The 14,998-nt window shown below is 42.9% G+C and overlaps 1 protein-coding gene across 1 annotated transcript in view; it reads right to left on the reverse strand.

Moving 5' to 3' along the window:
- Window positions 1-14,998, reverse strand: part of EEA1 (early endosome antigen 1) — a 497,109-nt gene that overhangs the window by 219,994 nt on the left and 262,117 nt on the right. Inside the window, exons 20-21 of the mRNA XM_069228969.1 lie at window positions 6,719-6,820; window positions 4,362-4,556 (exon numbers count right to left, since the gene is read on the reverse strand). Of these exons, the coding sequence (XP_069085070.1) occupies window positions 4,362-4,556; window positions 6,719-6,820 (297 nt within the window). The remainder of the gene's footprint in view (window positions 1-4,361; window positions 4,557-6,718; window positions 6,821-14,998) is intronic.

Raw genomic sequence — 14,998 nt, forward strand, 5'->3', positions numbered from 1 at the left:
TCCAGGAGTTCCTCAGAGGCTAAAGTAGAAAATACTAATGCTGTCTTTTGTGGTAGTGTGGGCGAGCAGTTAGGCTTATCAGAGGGTAGTGCAAGCATTTGTTGTACACATACAGGCAATAAATGGAAGCACACACACACTCAATGACTAATTACAGGCCAATTGTTTTTATATAGCAAAAATATATTTTGTTACTTTATTTTGTATAACCACAAGATTCAAGTTGCAGGTAAGTACATTTGCAAGTAAGTATCCAACATATGTATCAATACCACTTTGTTTCAATTTGGCAAATTAAATGGTTTTCAAGTAAATAGAAAATATCAGTTTTAAAAGTTGACAAAATTTTTAGGAACAGTTCTGTGGGGAAGGAAATGTTAGCACAATTTGAGGATAAGTACAAGACTTACAGTTCCAGTCTCCGAGGGTTAGGATGACCACAGGTCGAGGTCCAAGTTAACCCCAAACACCCACCACGAGCAACACGGGGTCGGCCAGAAACAGAGGTCAAAGGTGAGGCCGATTTAACACTGGCTCTTATGGAGACTGGGGGCACTTGGAATCAGGCCTACTTGCAGGTAAGGACCCAGGTCTTCAGAGGGCAGACCTGGGGGGTTTAGAGGAGCACGGGGATCCACAGGTCAACACCAAACACACACCCTCAGCGGTGACCGGGTGCAGGGTACAAACACAGCGTTGGGCTCCCAATGCTTTCCTACATGTGGAACCAGGTGGTCGCAAAGATGCTGCAGGTGATGTCCAGGGGGGTCAGTTCCGGGAAACCAAAGGCTGGACAAGGAGAAGTGCCACCTGCTGGACAGCGCTGCACTGAAGGTCGAATTCCCCAGGGCCAGGGGGCTGCGGGTGCAGCGGTACCTTTTGGCGTCGGGAATCTTTGTCCGGTTCTGTCGCGGTCAGGGGGTCCTCTGGGTTTTGGCTGCAGGCATTATTGTGATGGACAGGAGGAGTCATCCCAGAGTGGGCACTTGCTCAGAATGGCCTGGGGACCAGCTCCTGTCATTTGGGCCACCTGGACACGAGCTGTGGGCATCGGGTGCAGAGAGGGCAGGACTTGCAGATCCAGGGTGGTTCTGGAGTCCTTTGCTGGTGTTTCCTTCTGGACAGGGCTGCTGTCCACAGGAGATCTTGGTCCTCTGGGATGCAGGCAGTCCTCTGGAGGTGTTTAAGAGATTGCTGGTCCGGAAGGGTGTGCTGCCTTATGGTTGCAGGGCTTCAGAACCGACAGGCAGGCCTGTAGGACTGGGGCCAAGTCAGTTGGTGTCTTCAGTCTTCTCTGCTAGGGGTCGGCTTAGCAGTCCTTCTCTTCTTCTTTCTTCTTCTTGAGGTTACCAGGAATCTGACAAGCTAGGTTCAGGGGAGACATTAAATCCTGGATTTAGGGGTGTTATGGGGGTCAGAGGGCAGTAGCCAATGGCTACTGTCCCTGAGGGTGACTACACCCTTCTGTTGTCCACTCCCTTTGCAGAGGGAGACATAGACCTAACCCTATTGGTCCCTGTCCTCCAAACCAGGATGGAGGATTTTGCAAGGAGGGGGTCACTTCAGTTCTGGACTGAAGTGGTCACTCCTCCTTGTTTTCCCTAATTTTCCCACCGGACTTGCTGCCAAAAGTAGGGCTTTGTCCGGGGCAGGCATCTCCACTAGCTGGAGTGTCCTGGGGCACTTTAACAAGAGGCTTGAGCCTTTAAGGCTCACTGCCAGGTGTTACAGTTCCTGCAGGGGGGAGGTGTGAAGCACCTCCACCCAGTGCAGGCTTTGGTTCTGGCCACATAGATCACAAAGACTCTCACCCCATGTGGTCAGAAACGTGTCTGGAAGTGGCCGGCTGTCACAGAACAGTCAGTCCTGCACAAGAAGTTTGGCTAAAATACAGACATCTCCAAGATGCCCTCTGGGCGCATTTTTTAACAAATCCAACACTGTGGGTTTTTTGTGCTGAGACGATGCCAAAAAGGGCACTTTCCCACATGGACATTACAGGTAGAGTGTTTATTCTTCCCGGAAAGTCTGAAGCCCTGTGATTACATTGCATTAAGGCGTATGACCGTATGACAGAGGAATTCTATCCTCATGGGGAGACTCAACTGCTGATTGCTCTCAGGAAACCCTTTAAGGCGGTGTCCTCCCCTACCATCACCAGGTGGGTCTGTTGGGCGACAAAATAAATGTTTGGTGCTCACTCAATCAGAGGAGCGATGGCTTCCAAAGCATTTTACCTTGGAGCTCATATTGAGGATATCCTTCATGCTGCAGATTGGTCATCAGACTCCGCATTCAAGAGATTCTATTTTAAGCCATTTCCCAACATGGCGTTGGTAGTGGTGGGAAAGCTTAAAACAAGCGTAATCCTTGCCTCCGGTCCCGACAGGGTGAAACATTTCCTAGCTATTGTAACGGAAAGTTTACATTCTACTAAGGACACGGAGACGAGGATTTTGCCACTCATCGTGACATGCATATTCCCGCCCATGGATATTCTGTGATAAAAGTGCGTATTTTTCTGTACTTGACATCTATAGATAGTTTAATGGTGAATGACATTGCCTTGCTAGGATAATTGTTCTGATTTCCTTTGTACTGAAAGTTATGTTCGGGGATATGGACTCATTGGTTCTTTTGTATATCGTAGGATCTGACGGTTCCAAGCAGGAATGAAAAAGGAAGATGGTCAGACCTCAGTCGCAGGAAGAAAGAGGAAGAGACGACAGCTACGTGGGACTTTGTTGTTGCTGTGGACTGCCAATCAGTTGCTTACAGTTGTTAAAAAAGTTTCATTTTTTCCCATGGGCTCATGGGAAATGGGGTTTATGTTGCTTGTGCTTGGCTACTGTTGACTAAAGCGTAGAAAGAGACAGCGTAATCTTCACCTCTCTATCCTTAATAGAATTTAAACTTTCTGTTACGATAGCTAGGACATTTTTCATTACAAATGCAATAACACCCAAAGTGCAAACTATATTTCCCATTATTTAAAATTTTGGACTCCCCCAATCTGGAAGGGGCTTATGTTGTCAGTGGAAGCAAATGTATTGCCACTGCCAACATCATCAGCAAGTCAGAATGGGGACAACCTGAGACAAAAACCTAACCTGGCTCTGGGTTCTTTTATATAATGGGCAAATGGTTAAAGAAGAAGCAGGATACAGAAAAACAGGCTAATTTGATCTAAAAGCCTTCCTGGAGCAACACATTGTTGGACTCCCATTTACGTAATCATTTAAATAGGTGCGAACTGACCAACTGAGCTTTCTTCCTAGGGTTCCTAGTGTCTCTCTTGGTGACCTTCATCTTAGTTTGTCTGAAATGAAGAAGCACATTTCTCTTGGCAAGCCAGGAAATTCAGAAACAAGCCACAGTGAAAACAGGATAGTCAATCAGCATTGACATTGTCAATGGAAGTCTTAGAGCTTAGCAAAAAAAAAAAAGGACAGAAGGCTGTAGTATGAGAGCATGGTCAAGTGGAAAGCAAGGCAACAACCATGCTGGGACTCTGGGAGGTAAGGAGGGCTAAAATGAAGATATTATCGTGGGGACATGGTATCTTATAGGCAACACCTAGCAGGAACATTGTTCCTACTTCTCCTATAAGACCTGGAGGGTCAGTTCTTGAAGATTGCTTTATTTTTACGGGGGCTTGTATGCTGGGCAAAGCTACAATGTCACAATAAGGCTGCCGGAAGTATAGGCATCTGGAATTTTCATCTTAAGATGACATTTTGCCATCACACTGGGAGCAGCTTTTAAAGGAGCAAGCATCTGAAAGAGGATTTAACTCTAGGAATCGACGATTTTAACTATATGAATCACTACTTTTATAGGCTGTAAAAGATTCTGCTGACACAAAACTTTTTTTTAAAAAGACAACTAAAATAACTTGAAACAATGCAAGGATAAGGGACACTTTGGATTAAAAACACACAACAGAAGAGGATTCAAAACATTCTGCTATGACCGCAGATAAAAGAAATGAGGTAAACTGGGGTCTTGGTGCAGGCCTTCCTTGGTTGAAGCAGACTTCAACTAACTAGAAGCAAAAGGTAAAAGCACAATAACTATTAATTTTACTATGTGCTTCAGTTTTAAAGTGTTTTAAACTGTTTTTCTTTGGTTACTCAAAAACATGTTTACAAAAGAAGTTGCATTCGAATATTAAATTGTTGGGGTTTAATTTGTGGTCAGGAATTATTCTTGCAAAGATTCTTTGATGGCATAATATGTGTTTTTCATGCTAAGCCAACCACTGGATTTTGGTATTGTGTTGCATGCGTGGCATGCAACTATACACACATATATACACACACACACCTTAAAAGCTGTACAAAAATAGGTTATGTTAATACCTTCTGTGAAAGATAATTTTTTATTTCTTTGAGTAGGTTCTCATGCTGCTTTTTTTCCTGATCAGATGATTCTGTTAACTGCTTCACTTTTGTCTGTAGTGCCTGTTCGTTCTTCAGCTGTTCTTCCAATGATACTTGCAATTTTGCTATCTGCCCGCTCAATGAATTTATCTCTGAATTCAACTGTTTTGAGTCCTACATTCAAAATGAGAATAAAAAAACGCTTATTTTACTGACAATTATTCTTGTTAATTTTGCCCAATTGCAGTACAACAATGGAAGCTCTGATTCTTCAAATATACGTCTGCCAGTCAGTCACACTTTCAGATGAATGATCTAAGTATGTTATTCAACAGTATACTGTATTTACACACACACCATTACACATTTATCCTTATAACAGGTTTAAGCTAATTTCAACATTGTTGTATTTACCTAATAATGTCTAGTTAACATTGGCAGAAGCAATACCAATTGTGGACATTACTAAACATGCACGTTTTGCTGTTAAAGGCTTGTGTCCATAATTCGCAAATTCTTGTCCCACCCCAGACTCGCTCTCAGTATTACTTAGTGAACCCACTAAGTGACTACTTTGCTGATCTGCTGACATCAAGCTGACTGTTTTGCTGTAAAAAAGAACACTAGATTATATTTACCTCTTTTGCACCCAGACGCTAATGTCCTTTCATTCATAGTGTAATGTACAGAAGCAGAGTAAGAATTCAAAAGAACCAAAAAGGGCCCTGAACAATATTAGAGGACCAACTTCAGTTTGCTGCTTCAATGGCAGGGAGAGTCCAAATTGGCTACACCACAAAATGAAAATGAGTAAGGGCATTCTTCCCACGAATTAATTTTTATAAATCAAGCCAAACACTGCTCTTTAGCTTCACGATGTCCCATGGTGTGCCACTGTACCCAAGAAGCATTTTCACCCTGAAATGGCAAAAACAATAAACAAGGCAGCAGCCAATAGAGTAATATACTACCTTTCCAGTGTTCCCTCCAGGTCAGACATGACAAAGCTTCAAAAAAATAGAAAAAAGATGTAGCATCCCCAGTATAAAATAAGTAAAAATGAAGAAGCACCTTTGAAAATTTACAAAGACAACAAGGTTTTGTCAAACTGAATCTATCTACATCTTGAGTAAAGGACACAGGTAGTGGTCAATGTGAAAACAAATGCAAAAAGTGGGACATTCGGTGCATGAATAGTAATATTGTATAAACCAAATATAATGACGAGGGTGGACCTCAAAAAATGAGCTGCAACAAGGAATCCCTTAAGGTTTGGTATGGGAACTGAACTTAAACACGCCCACTGTGTCAATATGTTGAACATCTGAACATCAGTAACATGACATTTAAAGATACCTCTTCAAGCATGCCGAAATGCACAGCATTATCCCACTAAACACCGACGCTGACTACCAAACTATCTACTACAGCTCACCCAATTCTCATGGAATGGTGCACATTTATATGCCCTTTACATCTCCTTAGCTTATATAACAGAGTGCTTAACTTTTCTAATCCTCTGATATTGATTTTCCTGCATAAATCCATACATTTTAAATAATGGTGCAATATAGACACAAAAGCTCTTGGGTCCTAAAAATGGAGTACGGTATGATTACACATGCGGGGCCCGTCAACACTACTGTTCTATGTTTGTGTAATTCAACAATGCCAACCTACACCAAATGCATCCTTTAACCATAAAAAGACTAAGGGGGTCATTCTGACTTTGGCGGGCGCCAGAAGGCCGCCCGCCAGCCCAGCGGGAAACCCCCTTCCATGAGGATGCCGGCTCCGAATGGAGCCGGCGGAGTGGAAGGGGTGCGACGGGTGCAGTTGCACCCGTCGCGATTTTCAGTGTCTGCTTGGCAGACACTGAAAATCTTGGTGGGGCCCTGTTAGGTGGCCCCTGCAGTGCCCATGCCAACGGCATGGGCACTGCAGGGGCCCCCAGGGGCCCCGCGACACCCGTTACCGCCAGCCAGGTTCTGGCGGTCAAAACCGCCAGAGCCAGGCTGGCGGTAAGGGGGTCAGAATCCCCATGGCGGCGCTGCCTGCAGCGCCGCCATGGAGGATTCCCCAGGGCAGCGGGAAACCGGCGGGAAACCGCCGCGGTCAGAATGCCCATGGATGCACCGCCAGCCTGTTGGCGGTGCATCCGCGGTCGTTGGCCTGGCGGTAGTCTACCGCCAGGGTCAGAATGACCCCCTAAGTGTGTCTAGACTTCATAATAGAGAGTATTGTGAAACAACGGATCACAAATCTGTACAAGCAATTTGTTTTGTTACCAAAGACCGGCAAAACAGTAGCTTCAACAATTTTATCACTTAGATTACCTTCTCCTTTTTCTCTAACACACTTTTCAGATCCTTTACATCTTTAGCTGCGGCTTCAGACTGTTGCTTCAACTTATGGAGAGTTTCGGAATGGGCCTTTTCCTATTTGAGAGAAAGGTATTAAGGAGACGACAAAGATTCAGTGAAATCAGTTTCTTATTGAGGGAGTTAAATGCGAACTATCAGCTTGCACAAAAGAGGTTTTTTCCAAACAAAATTTTAACAGGCTACACATTCCTGGCGTATCAGTTATTGAATACTGCTTTCACCTTTTGGTACAAAATATTCTTAAACTTCATAGTATACCTTGGACGCAAGACTGTCACACTTCCATGTACTCAAACGGCAATAGTGACTTACTATGTCCAATTTGATTGTACTTATAATAGTGAGGTGCAAGAAAGAGAATCCAAAGTATCACAGAAAGTGTACTGTTTGGACAGCATGTTGCAGTGGAGTTACTTTCCTGCCACATGGTTTGTCAGTTATCACTACAGAACAACACATGCATGTAATCTTGAAACTTTATGTGACTCATTACAGACAATTTAAAAGCAATTCTCAGCTTTTCAAAAACTGAATGACATTTCTCTATTTCTCTTCATTGTATTGTCCATAAAAAGCATCATAAAGACACAGAAATATGTAAATCACTGCAGCAGGACTGAAGCAATATGAATTAGGTGAATAGCAATGATTAAAAATCTAATATTCTAAAATCTTCTATACACGCATATATATATATATATACACACACGCACGCAAACACACACACACACACATGCACACAGACGCGAGAGCACACACACACACACGGAAAATGTTACCCAGTAGACATCTGTTTGCGGCATGTAGTGCTGCAGATTCACATGCTTTGCATAAGTATGCCATTTAGTATTGGGCTCGGAGTGTTACAAGTTGTTTTTCTTCGAAGAAGCTTTTTCGAGTCACAAGATCGAGTGACTCCACCTTTCGGTGATAGTGCGCATGGGCATCGAATCCTTGGTTAGATTGTTTTCCCGCAGGAGAGTGAAGTAAAGAGTGTAGAAATATAGTGAGAAAGTAAGACATCCATATAATGTATATACATATTTACAGAAATAAAGTACCACAACAGCTACACGCTTCCGGGGAGGAGGGAGGGTGCATGTGAATCTGCAGCACTACATGCCACGGAAAGATGTCTCCTGGGTAAGTAACATTTTCCGTTCGATGGCATGTGTAGCTGCAGATACACATGCTTTGCATAGACTAAAGCAGTCCCCTCCTAAAATAAGCAGTTTCTAGCCTGTAGGAGTTGGAGCAGTTTGAAATAGTGTTTTAAGCACTGCTTGTCAAACATTTGCTTGCTGGCGAGATAAGACATCCACATAGTAGTGTTTAGTAAATGTGTGTGGTGTGGACCATGTGGCTGCTTTGCATGTGTCTGTCATTGGTATATTTCCTAAGAATGCCATTGAAGCTCCTTTCTTTATAGTAGAATGTGCTTTAGGAGTTACTAATATAACAGGCTTTTTTTTAGATTTAAGATAGCAATTTTGAATACATTTTACTATCCATCTAGCTAATCCTTGTTTTGAAATAGGATTACCCTTATGAGGTTGTTGAAAAGCCACAAAGAGTTGTTTAGATTTTCTGAACTCTTTTGTTCTATCTATCAAATAAATAAATAAATAAATGAGAGCCATTTCAACATCAAGAGTGTGAAGAGCTCTTTCAGTAACTGAATCTGTCTGCGGAAAGAGGCTGTCAATTCCACTGATTGGTTAATATGAAATGGTGAAACTACTTTAGGTAGGAATTTGGGGTTTGTACTAAGGACTATTTTATTTTTGTGAATCTGAAAGAAAGGTTCTTCTAAAGTGAATGCTTGAATTTCACTAACTCTTCTTAAAGAAGTGATTGCTATTAAGAAAGTAACCTTCCATGACAAAAACTGGAGAGGGCAAGAATGCATGGGTTCAAATGGTGGGCCAATAAGTCTTGTGTGCACAATGTTAAGATTCTAGGAAGCGGCGGGTGGAGCTCTAGGTGGAATAATTATTTTAAGGCCTTCCATGAAAGCTTTAATAACAGGAATCCTAAACAAAGAGGTAAGCAGCTATTGCTGTTAAATGGATTTTAATAGAGGAATATGCAAGATTTGCTTTTTGAAAATGAAGCAAATAACAGTCAATATCCTGTACTGATGCTGTAAGTGGATTAATGTTTTTGGGTTGACGGTAATATACAAAACGTTTCCATTTAGCTGCATAATACTCTCTAGTTGTAGGCTTGCATGCTTCCTTTAGAACATACATACATTCAGATGGAAGCTGTAAACAACCAAATTCTATGACCTCAGGAGCCAAATCGTCAGGTTGAGCATACTGGGTGTGGGATGCCTGAATTGACCTTTGTTCTGAGTCAATAGGTCTGGTCTGCTTGGAAGCTTGTGATGTGGTACTACAGACAGATCCAACAGTGTTGTGTACCAGTGTTGACGTGCCCATGTGGGAGCTATGAGTATCATAGTAAGGGAGGTGTGACGGATCTTGTTGACCACAAATGGAATCAGTGGGAGAGGCGGAAAAGCGTAAGCAAATATCCCTGACCAACTAATCCATAGAGCACTGCCCTTGGATTAAGGGTGTGGGTACCTGGATGCAACGTTTGGGCATTTGGCATTTTCGCTGTGGCGAAGACGTTTAAGTCTGGAGTTCCCCACATTTGGAAGTATTGTTGAATGACTTGTGGGTGAATCTCCCATTGGTGTATTTGTTGCTGCGTCCTGCTTAAGAGGTCCGCTAGCAGATTGTGTATCCCTGGGGTATTCTCTGCTAGTAGTTGAATGTGATTGTGATTTCCCATTTCCAATTGTCTGTGCTACAAGGGACAACTGAGATGAGTGTGCGTCCCCTGTTTTTGTACATATATATTGTGGTCATGTTGTCTATCCTTATTAATACTGTCCTGTGTGTGATCTGTGTTTGAGTGCTAAGAACACTGTCATTAATTCCAAATGATTTATGTGATAAGTTTGTTGAATTGAGTTCCATTCCCCTTGTATGATGAGGTTGTTGAGATGGGCTCCCCAACCTATCATTGATGCATCATTTGTGATTATGGTCTGTGGCACAGGGTCTTGAAGTGGTCACCCCAATAAGTTGGTGTGATTCCACCATTGCAGAGTGATAAGTGTGGCAGTCCAACAACACTAGATCTTGAATGTGACCCTGTGCCTGAGACCATTGTTGCAAGAGAGACTGCTGTAATGGTCTCATGTTTAGGCGTGCAATGACTACGACTGCCATGCATGATGCCATTATTCCCAATAGTTTCATAATTAACTGCACTGTGTAAGTGTGGCTGTATTGCAGTTGAGATATGAGATTGTGAGAAGCTTGCATTCTCACTGGGTTTGGGTATGCTAATGCTGATTGAGTGTTCAGATATGGTTGTATTTGTGCTGGCGGCAGGTGAGATTTTTGATAATTGATTATGAATCCTAGGTCGTGTTGGGTGTCCACTTTATACTGTGTGTGCTGTTGACATGTTTAAATTGTACTGGCTTTTATGAGCTAGTCATCCACATACGGAAAGACATGTATGTGTTGTCTTCTGAGGAATGCTGCAACCACTGCTAGGCATTTGGTGAATACCCTTGGTGCTGTAGTTACTCCAAAGGGTAGTACTTTGAACTGGTAGCGCTTTCCTCCTATGACAAATCTTAGAAAAATGCGGTGTGCTGGATGTATGGGAATGTGGAAATAGGGATCTTTTAGATCTAATGCTGTCATGTAATCTTGTTTTGTAGTAGGAGAATGATGTCCTGTAGAGTGACCATGTGAAAGTTTTCTGACAGAAGGTAATGATTGAGGGGTCTGAGATCTAAAATTGGCCTAAGAGTACCATCTTTCTTTGGTATTAGGAGGTATAGAGAATACACTCCCAACCCTTGTTGTTGGGCGATAGGTAACATCTCTATGGCACCTTTGAGTAGAAGTGATTGTACCTCCTGTTTTAATAAATTGAGATGTTCCAGAGAAAGATTGTGCGAGCAATGGGGAATGCTTGGTGGAGTAGAGATAAGTTCTAGGCAATAACCATGTTGGATAATTGATATAACCCATTAATCTGCAGTAATTATGTGCCACTGTGGGTAAAACTTTACCAGGCTTCCTCCCACAGGAGATGGATGCTATGTGGGGATCTGTAAGAAGTCACTGTTTGGTTGAGGTGGTGGAACCTCTTGGGGCGGTTGATTTACCTTTCCCGTTATAATGATTTCCTCTGTTACGGGCTCCAAAGGAGCCTCTGTTGTAAAAATGTGGCCCTTGTTTCAGTTGGGATGTGGATGGCTCTGAGGTTGATGTTTTGAAACTGGGGTCTGCGTAGGCGTAGTGTAAAGGGCACCCATAGCTTTAGCTGTATCAGAGTCTTTTTTCAGTTTTTCTATGGTGGTAATAACGTCTGGCCCAAACAGGTGTTGCTCATCAAAAGGCATATTCAACAATGCCTGTTGTATTTCTTGTTTAAACCCAGAAGTCCTTAACCATGCGTACCTTATAATGATAATACTGGTGTTGTTACCCTTAGCCGCTGTATCAGCTGCATCTATTGCAGATCTAAATTGATTATTAGAAATGGCCTGCCCCTCTGTTACTATCTGTTGTGCCCTTTTCTGGGGTTCTGGTGGAAGGTACTGTAACAAATCTTCCATTTTGTCCAAATGAGCCCTATCATATTTTGCCAACAGTGCTTGAGAGTTTGCATTCCTCCATTGGTTACCAGCTTGAGTTGCTACTCTTTTCCCAGCTGTGTCAAATGTACCCCTCCCCTTGTCTGGAGGAGGAGCACCCCCTGTAGACTGACTATTTGTCCTTTTCCTTGCTGCACTGACAAGTATAGAGTCAGGTGGCAACTGAGCTCTAATAAAAACCGTATCAGAGGGTGGAGGTTTATACTTTTTATCCACCCTTGGTGTAATAATTCTATATTTTACCGGCTCCTTGAAAATGTCCTCTGCATGTTTAAGCATGCCTGGGAGCATATGAAGACGCTGATACTCCTTATGAGTAGATGTTAGTGTATTAAATAAGAAATCATCCTCAATGGGATCTGTGTGTAATTGTACCTTGTGATACGGAGCTGCCTTCACTATAACCTGATTGTAAGCAGTGGTATCTTCAGGTGGAGATGGTCTTGTAGGGTATAAATAAGGATCATTAGAAGAGATGAGATCTATATCCTGATGAGTATCATAGAAATCATCCCCATGTTTTGAGATAGAGGATTGTAGTGAAAATTGTGTAGGTGGTGGTGGTAGAGTATCTGGTGGTGGAGAGGCAGGGAGTAAAGGGGAATGTGGTGGTGAAGGCTGTTGGGTGCCTTGGGTTTCTCCTTTTGTTTAAATATTTTAGCAGGGTGCAGGCCCAGTTTCTCCAGTCTCTTGGAAAGTCAATATTCTCTTAATTGTTGAAGGAGGAGAAGCTATGATACTTCCTGTGTCCTTGTGTATATGGATTTTTCTCTGTTTAGCATCCATTACTTCCAATATGGCCTTAGTTCAGAAGACTCCTCAGTAACTGGAGCATATTTTCCACCTACAGGTTTCAGCTTTGAAAGCTTGGAAACCAAATGTTTAAGTCGGGCGAAAATGTCAGCTCCGAAAACACTGGTACTTTTTTCGTCTCCGGTGAGGAAGTCTCTGATTTTCAGCTTGATCCCAAAACAGGTATGGCAAGCTGTTTGGTTGGTGCCAATTGCACTATGGCCTTGTGTTTCAGTGCCGAACCCGAAGGTTGGTCATCCGATTGTAGTTTCGGGTCCGACCATGGCTGGCAAGCAGTGGGGGACCCAAGACCAGTGCTGAAGTCTTTTTGGCTGTTTTTTGTTGATGGGAAGGGACTAATGTACTGACATACTGCACAGGTGGGATGGAATGGCTGTCGCCACTGGAATCTCGGTCCGAATCAGAGTCTGCGGTGGGAACTGTTGTTTGATGAGCCATTTCTTCTTGCACGTGTTCTTCTTCGAAGATGTTGGGCGTTTGTTCAGGCGACTTGGACGCCATCTCCAACCGATATGCTCTTCGATCCCTAAGAGTCTTCTTCGAGAAAAAGGATCGACGGGCTTCACAGCTTTCGTCTCTGTGATCCGGAGAAAGACAGGTTGCACACGAGTGCTCATTGGTGTATGTCAACCTTGCGTGACACCGAGGGCAAAAGCGAAACGGAGTCCGTTCCATCAGCCTGACATTGTTCGACAGCCACGCGTTGAAGTAGTCCCAAGAAGGGCAAGGTCACCCGAAAAGGGCGTTCAATCGACCCCGCCGATTTCAATCTGATCGAATATAAGTTTAGGAAACGCGATCGAGAACTATACTGACACTTACAGAAAAGAAGAAGATAGTACTGATAGTAGTGAACTGAGATCTACCGGAGCGAGAGGTAACACGTCCGAACCCGATGACAGAAGAAAGAAATCTAACAAAAGACTTGATTCCCATGCGCACTATCACCGAGAGGAACTTGTAACTCAAAAACCTTCTTTGAAGAAAAACAACTTATAACACTGCGAAACCCAACACTAGATGGCGGACTTATGCAAAGCATGTGTATCTGCAGCTACACATGCCATCAAACAATTTATATATATGGAAAATGTCACTTACCCAGTGTACATCTGTTCGTGGCATGAGACGCTGCAGATTCACATGCTGTGCATATCCCGCCATCTAGTGTTGGGCTCGGAGTGTTACAAGTTGTTTTTCTTGGAAGAAGTCTTTTCGAGACACGAGATCGAGGGACTCCTCCCATTTCGGCTCCATTGCGCATGGGCGTCGACTCCATCTTAGATTGTTTTCCCCGCAGAGGGTGAGGTAGGAGTTGTGTATATAGTAATAGTGCCCATGCAATGGAGTAAGTATACATGTACATAGTGTGATTAAAAGTGATATATTTACAAATTTACAAGTTTATTTTTATCATCTTATAGCGGCTACAGGCTCCCGGAGAGGTGGGAGGGCGCATGTGAATCTGCAGCGTCTCATGCCACGAACAGATGTACACTGGGTAAGTGACATTTTCCGTTCGATGGCATGTGTAGCTGCAGATACACATGCTGTGCATTGACTAGTAAGCAGTTATCTCCCCAAAAGCGGTGGTTTACCCTGTAGGAGTTGAAGTTGTTTGAAATAATGTTCGTAGTACTGCCTGTCCTACTGTGGCTTGTTGTGTTAACACATCCACACAGTAATGTTAGTGATGAGGCGTAGACCATGTGGCTGCCTTACAGATTTCTGTCATTGGTATATTCCCTAGAAAGGCCATTGTGGCACCTTTCTTTCTAGTGGAGTGTGCCTTTGGTGTAATAGGTAGTTCTCTTTTTGCTTTAACATAACAGGTTTGAATACACTTGACTATCCATCTAGCAATGCCTTGTTTAGATATTGGATTACCTGCATGAGGTTTTTGGAAAGCTACAAACAATTGTTTTGTTTTGCGAAATTGTTTGGTTCTCTCAATGTAATACATTAGTGCTCTTTTTATGTCTAATGTATGTAATGCTCTTTGAGCTACAGAGTCTGGTTGTGGAAAAAACACTGGGAGTTCCACTGTTTGGTTTAAGTGGAACGGTGATATAACTTTTGGCAAAAATTTTGGATTTGTGCGTAAAACCACTTTATGCTTGTGTATTTGTATAAAGGGTTCTTGTATGGTAAAAGCTTGTATTTCACTTACTCTCCTAAGAGATGTGATAGCTATTAGGAAGGCTACTTTCCATGTTAAGTATTGTATCTCACAAGAGTGCATGGGTTCAAATGGTGGACCCATGAGTCGTGTTAATACAATATTGAGGTTCCACGAAGGAACTGGTGGTGTTCTTGGGGGAGTGATCCTTTTTAGCCCCTCCATAAAAGCTTTTATAACAGGGATTCTAAATAACGAAGTTGAATGTGTAGTTTGCAGATAGGCAGAAATTGCTGTGAGATGTATTTTAATGGACGAAAAAGCTAACTTAGACTTTTGCAAGTGTAGTAAGTAGCTTACAATGTTTGTCGTACATGACAGTAATAAACAAATCGTTTCCATTTATTTGCGTAGCAATGTCTTGTAGTAGGTTTCCTAGCTTGTTTGATGACCTCCATACATTCTTGTGTAAGGTCTAGAAGTCCAAATTCTAAGACTTCAGGAGCCAGATCGCTAGATTGAGCGATGCTGGGTTCGGGTGTCTGATCTGTTGTCTGTGTTGAGTTAACAGATCTGGTCTGGTTGGTAGCTTGATATGAGGCACCAC

This window comes from Pleurodeles waltl, chromosome 4_1, assembly GCF_031143425.1.
Source record: "Pleurodeles waltl isolate 20211129_DDA chromosome 4_1, aPleWal1.hap1.20221129, whole genome shotgun sequence".
Classification (NCBI taxonomy): Eukaryota; Metazoa; Chordata; class Amphibia; order Caudata; family Salamandridae; genus Pleurodeles; species Pleurodeles waltl.